The sequence below is a fragment of the Kogia breviceps genome, chromosome 3 (genome assembly GCF_026419965.1).
Source record: "Kogia breviceps isolate mKogBre1 chromosome 3, mKogBre1 haplotype 1, whole genome shotgun sequence".
Classification (NCBI taxonomy): Eukaryota; Metazoa; Chordata; class Mammalia; order Artiodactyla; family Physeteridae; genus Kogia; species Kogia breviceps.
Window position 1 is genome coordinate 184053661 of NC_081312.1, and position 12619 is coordinate 184066279.

A 12619-nucleotide genomic window follows, 5' to 3' on the forward strand; every position below is an offset into this window, starting at 1 on the left:
CGTCCCTGCCACTCTCTCACTTTGTCCCAGCTTACCCTTCCCCCTCCCCGTGTCCTCAAGTCCATTCTCTACGTCTGTGTCTTTATTCCTGTCCTGCCCCTAGGTTCTTCAGAACCTTTTTTTTTTCTTCAGGATTCCACATATATGTGTTAGCATACGGTATTTGTTTTTCTCTTTCTGACTTCACTCTGTATGACAGACTCTAGGTCCATCTACCTCACTACAAATAACTCAATTTCATCTCTTTTTATGGCTGAGCAATATTCCATTGTATATATGTGCTACATCTTCTTTATTCATTCGTCAGTGGACACTTAGGTTGCTTCCATGTCCTGGCTGTTGTAAATAGTGCTGCAATGAATATTGTGGTACACGACTTTTTGAATGATGGTTTTCTCAGGGTATATGGCCAGTAGTGGGATTGCTGGGTCATATGGTAGTTCTATTTTTAGTTTTCAAAGGAACCTCCATACTGTTCTCTATAGTGGCTTTATCAATTTACATCCCCACCAACAGTGCAAGAAGGTTCCCTTTTCTCCACACCCTCTCCAGCATTTATTGTTTGTAGATTTTTTGATGATGGCCATTCTGACTGGTGTGAGGTGATGATACCTCACTGTAGTTTTGATTTGCATTTGTCTAATGATTAGTGATGTTGAGCATCCTTTCATGTGTTTCTTGGCAATCTGTATATCTTCTTTGGAGAAATGTCTATTTAGGTCTTCTGCCCATTTTTGGATTGGGTTGTTTGTTTTTTTTGATATTGAGCTGCATGAGCTGCTTGTATATTTTAGAGATTAATTCTTTGTCAGTTGCTTCATTGGCAAATATTTTCTCCCATTCTGAGGGTTGTCTTTTGGTCTTGGTTATGGTTTCCTTTCCTGTGCAAAAGCTTTTAAGTTTCATTCGGTCCCATTTGTTTATTTTTATTTCGATTTCTCTAGGAGGTGGGTCAAAAAGGATCTTGCTGTGATTTATGTAATAGAGTGTCCTGCCTATGTTTTCCTCTAAGAGTCTTACAGTGTCTGGCCTTACATTTAAGGCTTTAATCCATTTTGAGTTTATTTTTGTGGATGGTGTTAAGGAGTGTTCTACTTTCATTCTTTTACATGTAGCTGTCCAGTTTTCCCAGCACTACTTATTGAAGAGGTTGTCTTTTCTCCATTGTATATTTTTGCCTCCTTTATCAAAGATAAGGTGACCATATGTGCGTGGTTTTATCTCTGGGCTTTATTTCCTGTTCCATTGATCTATATTTCTGTTTTTGTGCCAATACCATACTGTCTTGATTACTGTAGCTTTGCAGTATTGTTTGAAGTCAGGGAGCCTGATTCCTCCAGCTCCGTTTTTCTTTCTCAAGATTGCTTTGTCTACTTGGAGTCTTTTGTGTTTCCATACAAATTGTGAAATTTTTTGCTCTAGTTCTGCGAAAATTGCCATTGGTAGTTTGACAGGGATTACATTGAATCTGTAGATTGTTTTGGGTAGTAGAGTCATTTTCACAATGTTGATTCTTCCAATCCAAGAACATGCTATATCTCTCCATCTGTTTGTATCATCTTTAATTTCTTTCATCAGTGTCTTATAGTTTTCTGCGTACAGGTCTTTTGTCTCCTTAGGTAGGTTTATTCCTAGGTATTATATTCTTTTTGTTGCAGTGGTAAATGGGAGTGTTTCCTTAATTTTCCTTTCAGATTTTTCATCATTAGTGTATAGCAATGCAAGAGATTTCTGTGCATTAATTTTGTATTCTGCTATTCTACCAAATTCATTGATTAGCTCTAGTAGTTTTCTGGTAGCGTCTTTAGGATTCTCTGTGTATACTATCATCTCATCTTCAAACAGTGACAGTTTTACTTCTTCTTTTCCAGTTTGGATTCCTTTTATTTCTTTCTCTTCTCTGACTGCTGTGGCTAAAACTTCCAAAACTATGTTGAATAATAGTGGTGAGAGTGGGCAACCTTGTCTTGTTCCTAATCTTAGTGGAAATGGTTTCAGTTTTTCACCACTGAGAATGATGTTGACTGTGAGTTTGTCATATATGCCTTTATTATGTTGAGGTACGTTCCCTATATGCCTACTTTATGGAGAGTTTTTATCATAAATGGGTATTGAATTTTGTCAAAAACTTTTTCTGCATCTATTGAGATGATCATATGGTTTCTATCCTTCAGTTTGTTAATATGGTGTATCACATTGATTGATTTGCGTATACTGAAGAACCCTTGCATTCCTGGGATAAACCCCACTTGCTCATGGTGTATCATCCTTTTAATGTGCTTCTGGATTCTGTTTGCTAGTATTTTATTGAGGATTTTCGCTTCTATGTTCATCAGTGATATTGGCCTGTAGTTTTCTTTATTTTTGACATCTTTGTCTGGTTTTGGTATCAGGGTGATGGTGGCCTCGTAGAATGAGTTTGGGAATGTTCCTCCCTCTGCTATATTTTGGAAGAGTTTGAGAAGGATAGGTGTTAGCTGTTCCCTAAATGTTTGATAGAATTTTCCTGTGAAGCCATCTGGTCCTGGGCTTTAGTTTGTTGGAAGATTTTTAATCACAGTTTCAATTTCAGTGCTTGTGATTGGTCTGCTTATATTTTCTCTTTTTTCCTGGTTCAGTCTTGGAAGGTTGTGCTTTTCTAAGAATTTGTCCATTTCTTCCACGTTGTCTGTTATATTGGCATATAGTTGCTTGTAGTAAGCTCTCATAATCCTTTCTATTTCTGCAGTGTCAGTTGTTACCTCTCCATTTTGATTTCTAATTCTGTTGATTTGAGTCTTCTCCCTTTTTATCTTGGTGAGTCTGGCTAATGGTTTATCAATTTTGTTTATCTTCTCAAAAACCAGCTTTTAGTTTTATTGATCTTTGCTATCGTTTTCTTCATTTGTTTTACATTTATTTCTGATCTGATCTTTATGATTTCTTTCCTTCTGCTAGATTTGGGGTTTTTTTGTTCTTTTCTAATTGCTTTAGGTGTAAGGTTAGATCGTTTTTTTGAGATGTTTCTTGTTTCTTGAGGTAGGATTGTATTGCTCTAAATATCCCTCTTAGAACTGCTTTTGCTGCATCCCGTAGGTTTTGGGCCATAGTGTTTTCATTATCATTTGTTTCTAGGTATATTTTGATTTCCTCTTTGATTTCTTCAGTGTTTTCTTGGTTATTTAGTAGTGTATTGTTTAGCCTCCATGTGTTTGTATTTTTACAGATTTTTTCCTGTAATTGATATCTAGTCTCTTAGCATTGTGGTCAGAAACGATACTTGATATGATTTCACTTTTCTTAAAATTACGAAGGCTTGATTTGTGACCCAAGCTATGATCTATCCTGGAGAATGTTCTGTGAGCATTCGAGAAGAAAGTGTATTCTGTTAGTTTTTTGATGGAATGTCCTATAAATATCAATTAAGTCCATCTTGTTTAATGTATCATTTAAATCTTGTGTTTCCTTATTTATTTTCATTTTGTTTGATCTGTCCATTGGTGGAAGTGGTGTGTTAAAGTCCTCTACTATGATTGTGTTACTGTCGATTTCCCCTTTTATAGCTGTTAGCATTTGCCTTATGTATTGAGTTGCTCCTATGTTGGGTGCATAAATATTTACAATTGTTATATCTTCTTGGATTGATCCCTTGATCATTATGTAGTATCCTTTTTTGTCTCTTGTAATAGTCTTTATTTTAAAATCTATTTCGTCTGATATGAGAATTGCTACTCCAGCTTTCTTCTGATTTCCATTTGCATGGAATATCTTTTTCCATCCCCTCACTTTCAGTCTGTATGTGTCCCTATGTCTGAAGTGGGTCTCTTTTAGGCAGCATATATATGGGTCTTGTTTTTGGATCCATTCAGCCAGTCTGTGTCTTTTGCTTGGAGTATGTAATCCATTTCCATTTAAGGTAATTATCTATATGTTTTCTTCCTATTACCATTTTCTTAATTGTTTTGGGTTTGTTATTGTAGGTCTTTTCCTTCTCTTGTGTTTCCTACCTAGATAAATTCCTTTAGATTTGTTTTAAAGCTGGTGTGGTGGTGCTGAATTCTCTTCTTTTGCTTGTCTGGAAAGGTTTTAATTTCTCTGTCGAATCTGAATGAGATCCTTGCTGGGTAGAGTAATCTTGGTTGTAGGTTTTTCCCTTTCATCACTGTAAATTTGTCCTGCCACTCCCTTCTGGCTTGCAGAGTTTCTGCTGAAAGATCAGCTGTTAACCTTATGGGGATTCCTTTGTATGTTATTTGTTGTTTTTCCCTTGCTGCTTTTAATATTTTTTCTTTGTATTTAATTTTTGGTAGTTCGATTAATATGTGTCTTGGCGTGTTTCTCCTTGGATTTATCCTGTATGGGACTCTCTGCACTTTCTGGACTTGACTATTTCCTCTCCCATATTAGGGAAGTTTTCAACTATAATGTCTTCAAATATTTTCTCAGTCCCTTTCTTTTTCTCTTCTTCTTCTGGGACCCCTATAATTTGAATGCTGGTGCATTTAATGTTGTCCCAGAGGTCTCTGAGACTGTCCTCAATTCTTTTCATTCTTTTTTCTTTATTCTGCTCTGTGGTAGTGTTATTTCCACTATTTTGTCTTCCAGGTCACCTATGCATTCTTCTGCCTCAGTTATTCTGCTATTGATTCCTTCTAGAGGATTTTTACTTTCATTTATTGTGTTGTTCATCATTGTTCGTTTGCTCTTTAGTTCTCCTAGGTCCTTGTTAAACGTTTCTTGTATTTTCTCCATTCTGTTTCCAAGATTTTGGATCATCTTTACTATCATTACGCTGAATTCTTTTTCAGGTAGACTGCCTATTTCCTCTTCATTTGTTTGGTCTGGTGGGTTTTTACCTTGCTCCTTCATCTGCTGCGTGTTTCTCTGTCTTCCCATTTTGCTTAATTTACAGTGTTTGGGGGTCTCCTTTTCACAGGCTGCAGGTTCATAGTTCCCATTGTTTTTGGTGTCTGCCCCCAGTGGGTAGGGTTGGTTCTGTGGCTTGTGTAGGCTTCCTGGTGGAGGGGACTGGTGCCTGTGTTCTGCTGGATGAGGCTGGTATTGTCTTTCTGGTGGGGAGGACTGCATCTGTTGGTGTGTTTTGGGGTGTCTGTGACCTCAGTATGATTTTAGGCAGCCTCTCTGGTAACAGATGGGGTTGTGTTCCTGTCTTGCTAGTTGTTTGGCATAGGGCATCCAGCACTGGAGATTGCTGGCCATTGGGTGGAACTGGGTCTTAGCGTTGAGACGGGGATCTCTGGGAGAGCTCTCACCAGTTGATATTACATGGGGCTGGGAGGTCTCTGGTGGACCAATGTCCTGAACTTGGCTCTCCCACCTCAGAGGCTCAGGCCTGATACCTGGCTGGAGCACCAAGACCCTGTCAGCCACACGGCTCAGAAGAAAAGGGAGAAAAAAAAGAAAGAAGGAAAAAAAATGACAACAAATAAAGTTATTAAAATAAAAATTTTTTTAAAAAATTAAAGTAATTTAAAAAAGGAAGAGAGCAACCAAACCAATAAACAAATCCACCAGTGATAACAAGCACTAAAAACTAAACTAAGATAAACATATAAATCAGCAACTGATCAGTCTCATACAGCAAACCCCAAGCCTATAGTTGCTCCCAAAGTCCATTGCCTCAATTTTGAGATGATTCGCTGTCTATTCAGTTTTTCCACAGATGCAGGTACATCAAGCTGCTTGTGGAGATTTAATCTGGTGCTCCTGAGGCTGCTGGGAGAGATTTCTCTTTCTCTTCTTTGTTAGCACAGCTCCTGGGGTTCTGCTTTGGATTTGGCCCTGCCTCTGCGTGTAGGTAGCCCGAGGGTGTCTGTTCCCTGCCCAGCCAGGACGGGATTAAAGGAGAGGCTGATTCGGGGGCTCTGGCTCCCTGAGGCCGGGGTGGGGCGGGGAACGGATGCGGGGCGAGCCTGCGACGTCAGAGGCCAGCATGACACTGCACCGGCCTGAGGTGCGCCGCACGTTCTCCCAGGGAAGTTGTCCCTGGATCCCAGGACCCTGGCGGTGGCGGGCTGCACGGGCTCCCTGGAGGGGAGGGGTGGATCGTGACCTGTGCTCGCACACAGGCCTCTTGGTGGCTGTAGCAGCAGCCTTACCATCCCATGCCTGTCTCTGGGGTCTGCACTGATAGCCGCAGCTTGCGCCCATCTCTGGAGCTCATTTAGGTGGCGCTCTGCATCCCCTCTCTTTGCGCACCCCGAAACAATGGTCTCTTGCCTCTTAGGCAGTTCCAGACTTTTTCCCAGACTCCCTCCCTGCTAGCTGTGGTGCACTAGTCCCCTTCAGGCTGTGTTCATGCAGCCAAGCCCAGTCCTCTCCCTGAGATCTGCCCTCTGAAGCCGGAGCCTCAGCTCCCAGCCACCACCTGCCCCGATGGGTGAGCAGCCTTTCGGGCTGGTGAGTGCTGGTTGGCGCCGATCCTCTGTGCGGGAATCTCTCGGCTTTGCCCTCCTCACCCCTGTGGCTGCGCTCTCCTCCGCGGCTCCGGAGCTTCGTCCCTCCCCACCCCCCACCTCCACCAGAGAAAGGGCTTCCTAGTGTGTGGAAACTTTTCCTCCTTCACAGCTCCCTCCTAGCGGGGCAGGTCCTGTCCCTATTCTTTTGTCTGTGTTTTTTCTTTTTTTTTTTGCCCTACCCAGGTGCGTGGGGAGTTGGTTGCCTTTTGGGAAGTCTGAGGTCTTCTACCAGCATTCAGTAGGTGTTCTCTAGGAGTTGTTTCACATATAGGTGTATTTCTGATGTATTTGTGGGGAGGGAGGTGACCTCCACATCTTACTCCTCTGCCATCTTGAAGATCCTCCTGAATTCTCCTGGATGGCTCCAACAAGGATGGTTCCCAGGGTAGGTTCTTGTGGCAGAAAGACTTCAGAGACAGAGAGGGAGGTCAAGAAAGCAAAGTGATTATTTATTTAAACGATGGATTGTTAGGTTTTTTGCTGTTGAATTGTATGAGTTCTTTATGTATTTTGGATATTTACTCCTTATCAGATAATGTGATTTGCAAATATTTTCTCCCATTTCATAGGTTGCCTTTTGTTTTTTTTTGATGGTTTTCTTTGCTGTGCAGAAGCGTTTTAGTTTGATGTAGTCCCACTTACTGATTTTTGCTTTTGTTGCTTGTGTTTTTGCTGTATATTCAGGAAACCGCAGCCAAGACCAGTCTCAACAACCTTTTTCCCCTGTCTTTTCTTCTAGGAGTTTTCCAGTTTCAGGTCTTAAATTTAAGTTTTTATTCCATTTCAAGTTTATTTTTGTGTGTGGTGTAAGACGGGGCTCCTTTTTCATTCCTTTGCACGTGGTTATCCGGTTCTCCCAACACCGTTTGTTGAGGAGACTATCCTTTCCCCATTGAGTATTCTTGGCTCCCTTGTCAGATACTAGTTGACCATTGATTTGGAGTTTTTGAGCCTCAAGGTTCTTAGGGGCTAATGGAGGCAAACACACACAAAGTATGTTATTACAACACAAATTACAAATAAAGGTATATGCAGGGTACTTGAGGAGCCTCAGGGTTAAGGGAAGATTTCCAAGAAAAATGTGCTCTTAAGACTGGAGGAAAAAGTAAGAATGATTGTCTGTCATGAGCAAAGACGTGGTTTTCATGCTTTTGTTGACCTGACACGCTATGAAATGCATGGCACCCGTGGAACGGGTGAAATGGGGAGCAGTGAGAACGCATGGTGCATGTTGGGCATTGCCAGTGATGCAGTGCTACTAAAGGGTTAAAGTCTCCGGGGGGAGAGGCGAGAGAGATGCTTGGACTTATTGACAAGGGTAATGGATGGTCCTAGATACCATGTGAAGGAGCTTGGGTCTTGTCTGGGAAAGCCCGTAAAGAGCTTCAGGTGGTGATAGTGTTAATGGATTCATAGGGACTAGATTAGGAGCTGGGAGGCTAGTATATTAAGCAAGAAATGATGAGTGTCTCACTGCAAGATAGGGATGAGAAAAGAGTTGTTTAGAGGTGAGCAAGTGATTGCCTGTGGGTAACACGGCGGGGAGGTCGTGCAGAGCAGAGATATGGGACAGTTGCTGGGGTCTAACCCTTGGACAACTGGGTGGATGGTAGGACTTCTCAGTTGAGATAAGGAATATAGTACAAAGTCGGAATGATTACAGGAATAGCTAACATTTATGGGATAGTAAGCACTAGGTGTTGCGCTGTATGCTTTATGTGTATTAACTCATTGACGGTAATAACCCACAAAGTAGGTACACTATCATCCCCATTTTATAGATGAGTAAATTGAGGCAGGGAGCGATGGCTAAGGTCCCATTTAGCTAAGATACAGAACTAGGCATTTGGGCACCAGAGCTTAGCACGTAGTCTCAACATGATACAGTAGCATTGTTGTGACCCTTATCAATGTGACCAATAGCACGAAACCTGAGTTCTTGTAATACTTTATATTTCACGACACAGCACTTGTGGAATGATAACGGGGGATGCCTTTAAGCGTGACTTTCGTGGTCACATTAGTCGGTGGAATGTAGCAGCAGATGACTATCTGTTATAATAGTGAATCGGTTTAATTTGTGCAAAGTACAAGAGTATTGAATTTACCAACCTGGATTTATAAACAATCTAGGAATTGAAGAAAAGTCTTAAAATAGGCAGTATTTTGAAAATTTTAGGCAATTGCCCATTGTATAGCTTGTTTTACGTTTTTCACAGAGAGGTGGGGGGGGGGGATCTGCTTGTTAAAACTCTTAGTATTTCTCTTTGTATATATCCTGGTGTCCTACACATAGTAGAGACTCGCCTGTCAGGTTGGGGATGGGGAGAGCGGAAGCCGAGACGTGAGTCGGGACGGCTCGGAGGAGTTCTGGCTGGCGGGGTGGGGGTCAGTGCACAGTGGGGGGCACCTCGGACAGGAGCGCCGCCAGGTGGTCAGTTCCAGCCGGAGGCAAGGCAGGGTGAGGCCGTGGGTAAGTGTGTTCGTGGGGGTCGGTAGAGGGTCTCTGTGATTTGCTTCTCTCTTTTCAGGGAGTAAGAGAAAGAAGGATATCAGGTCTTCATCTCCCCTAGTCCTCCAGCACTGCTCTTAGGGACCAGCCACGTCCATGTGGCCAGACCCAGTGGTCACTTCCTTTTGAAAATACTTTCTTCACTTGGCCATGACCATGCTCTCTTAGCGTTCCTTCTGCCGCATTGCCACGCTTCAGCCTCCTTTGCCTAGTGCCTCTTTATCTCCCTGACTTCTAGCTCTAGAGCTCAAAACGTGGGGTGCTTTTCCCTCTGTCTGCAGTCGCCCCCTGGGGGATGTCGTTCAGGTCCCTGACCCTGAACGCCGCTTGTGTGTGCTGATGAGCCCCGCATTCGAGCTCCGAGCCCTTTCCTCTCTGCTGGGCTCCAGGCCCGCCTAGCCGCCGCCTGCTCCCTGCCATTTCTTGGGGACCTCCCAGGTGTCTCGCTTGACATGTCCAAAGCCGTGCTTGGATTCTCCCTCCCCACATCTGCCGTGGCCCTTATGTGTAGTCTTTTCCTTTCCAGTGAATGGCTACTCTACCAGAGTAGAGTAGGACTTAGTTCTAAGGTTTTACCTCAGACGTGATGCAAACCTCCTTTGATGGAACTTCCTTCAAAATCGAACCCTTCCCTCCCCTTTCCTTCCTGGCTCAGGCCAGCCGCCCGACTGGCTCTCACCAGACGGCTCTCACCAGCTGCCCGACGGCTTCACAGGGGCGATTACAGCAGCCCCCCGTCAGCTCACCTGGCTTCTGTCCTGGGCCCGGGTGAGCCTGTTAAAGCCGAGTCACATCGCATTGCTCTTGTGTCCACAGCCAACCTGTGCGTCTCCGTCCCCCTCAAACGCACGCCAGCGTCCTCATCGGAGTCTCCTCTCCGCTCCGCTTCTGCCGCTTCGCTCCACGCCGCTCTCCCCTCTGTTCGCCCTGCTCCAGCCGTCAAGGCCTCCTCGTAGTTCCTTGAACACGCCTGGCCCTTTCTATTCTCAAGGGCCTGCTTTTCTCTTTGCCTGAAAGCCTGTTTCCCTAGATGATCGGTATCACTCCCTCCCCCTCTTTCCAGGTCTCTGCTTCAGTGTAGCTGTGTCTGAGCAGCCTCTGGGACCACCCTGGATACCCAGGAATCTCTTGTCCCAGGAACTCGGGGTTCTCCCACGATGCTTTATGTTTCTTTATACCACCTCTTGTTACTACCTCTTGACATGTTATACATTTTTATCATGTTTTTTCTCCTGTTAGAATGTAAGCTCCATGATGGTAGGGACGTTTCTCCCTTCTTTCTTGATGATACCCCATGCCTCAAATAACGGGTTGGGCACGTTATAGCTATTTACTAAGTATTTATCGAATGTGTTGCATGAATGAGCATCTGTTTCATGGACAGCTTTCCTGTTCATCTCTAAATGGCTGGGCAAGTCAGTATTGATCTAACCGAGTGTCCTCTCCCCTCCACAGCACGATGGGCACTTCCGTTCAGGGCGGCACGTACCCCAGCCAGGCTTCAGTGTACAGTCCTCCTCCTGCCGCCGCTGCCGGCCCCGACGTCACCGTGTACCAGAACGCAGGGAGCAGCCTGTCCCAGGTGCCGAGCTATACTCTAACATCAGCGCTGCCCCAGCCGCCTCCGCCCCAGCAGCCGTTCTCTCCGAAGGCCCTGCTGTAGGGCTGGGATTCCTCTTTGTGGCAAATACCTGCTAAACGCCGATGACAATGTTATGAGATTCTTTGATATCTTAAGATTTGTTAATCCTCAGCTTATAGGAATCGTATCTTGGTCAGCAAGTTCCAATATTCAAGAAGGGAGACCTCTCTTCAATTTGCACTGACTTTTTAGAGGTCCTCCCCTCCCCCTCCCCCAGAGGAATGAAACTACTTACAACATCTAATTCCTTTCGTAATATGAAAGAATCAGTGCAAGATTATTTGTCTCGTAAAATTACCTGGTCTGCAGAAAGTCAAACTGGCAAACACCGCTGTGGCAGATGTGTGCATAGATCGCTGTGTAACGTCACTCGTGGCCACGTTGAACCACGGTGGTGATCATGTGAATATATTTAACACTGTTAACTTAATTGACATTGCTGTTTTATTTTAATCACGAGCAACTGCCATGTCTCACAATGTTTTGTGTGAATTGAAGAGAATTACAGTGTCCTTTTGAACTGCAAGAGAACCACGCTATGGCGTATGTACATGAAGGCATATCGTGTTGTCCGTGTTTCAGTTTCCCGTTAAACTGAGCCTTCCTTGGAGTGATTGTGCGCTGAACACACGCATGTTATGTCGTTGTGCGGCCTCTGCGTACTACTAGCTGTCATCACACCAGCGTACAGGAGCTAAATTTTTGGTGCATTTATAGGAAATGATGATGTTCCCCTTTAAACTTTTACATTTTGGCATGGTATTTCAGAATACTGTGGGACCGTGAGACAAAATTAAGTTGGACCACATTCTTTATATCTTACTCTTAAAGAAATAATGTTAATTTACTTTTTCCTAGTTGAAGATAGTAATCAGGTTTCTAAGCTGTATACTGTGTTTATTGGTGGCAGTGACACCAAAGATAGAGGCAATGGATAGAAGCTTTGAAACTGGAAAGAACACATGAAATTACACTACGTTTTCAAAGCCTCTTGTAATTATTTAGGCTATAACGAAATTTGATTCATCTGTCTTATTCCACTGCTAGTCCTTTAAATGTGTCTTTAACACAGTGTATCCTTCATTTCTTCATTAAAATGGATGTAAGTGGATGTTTCAAAGTCATCTAGATTCCTGGCTTTGCTTAACAGTTTGTTTATTTATTCGTGTCTTTCATACGGGATTTATGGGCTGCTCTCTCTCTTTTAAAGTTCTAAATGGAATTATTTTGGCTTCTTATTCAGGAGTAGTTTGAATGAATGCTTTTCTTTTAACCCATATGTAATACGTTTTCTATGGACACTTTAATCTCCTTAAATATTTATAATTTCCCTAGTTTTGTGCTGTTATTTAAACAACTGAAAAATTGAGCATGGTAGTAAATTGATTTAGTAACAGGTGTCACACCATAAATGAAGATGTAATTTCTGTTTTCTGAAACTGTTATTAATCAGGTGCTTGCTTTTTCCTATTGACAAATGAGTCCATCTTTGGCAAGGTAGGTTCAAACTTAAATCCTCATCTTCAGCTTAGGGTGTTTCACCCTAGTGTTGTGTTTTCCTGAGTTTAGAGTACGTTGCCCTCAAATAGTAATTTTAAAATTTGAATTCAAACTTTACATTAAAATTTTTTAATATGTTGTTTTTTGATGAACATTGTCAAAACATCGTACTCTTTCTCATTCCAGTTTGAATGCTCCAGTGTAAGTGATACACTTCGTCTCAAGTCATACTGTATTTTTCTCTTTGTCTTTTGATGAATTCTTGTTTACCAATGGCAAATGTATCATTTTTCCCGTTTTATTTTGATATGCTTCATGATGTAAAATCAATGATATATTCTCTAGTATGTGTTTTGCCCTGTAGAGGTCAAAGTATGGTGAAATGAAAAAAGACTACCCTTATTACAATGCATATGCAAGTTTCTTTACCTTTATAAAGATTTAAATGATGAGTACTTAAAACTGATACTATATTAGTTTACAGTTTTCACTTATTAGTTATAAAAA

General features: G+C 42.6%; 1 protein-coding gene across 2 annotated transcripts in view; it reads left to right on the forward strand.

Moving 5' to 3' along the window:
• STAM (signal transducing adaptor molecule) overlaps window positions 1–11736 on the forward strand; it is a 69980-nt gene extending 58244 nt beyond the window's left edge. For both annotated transcript variants that reach the window (XM_059058339.2, XM_067030497.1), the window contains one exon: window positions 10426–11736. In XM_059058339.2, coding sequence (XP_058914322.1) covers window positions 10426–10633 — 208 coding nt within the window. In that variant the 3' untranslated portion in view covers window positions 10634–11736. The remainder of the gene's footprint in view (window positions 1–10425) is intronic.
• Window positions 11737–12619: the final 883 nt, after the last annotated feature.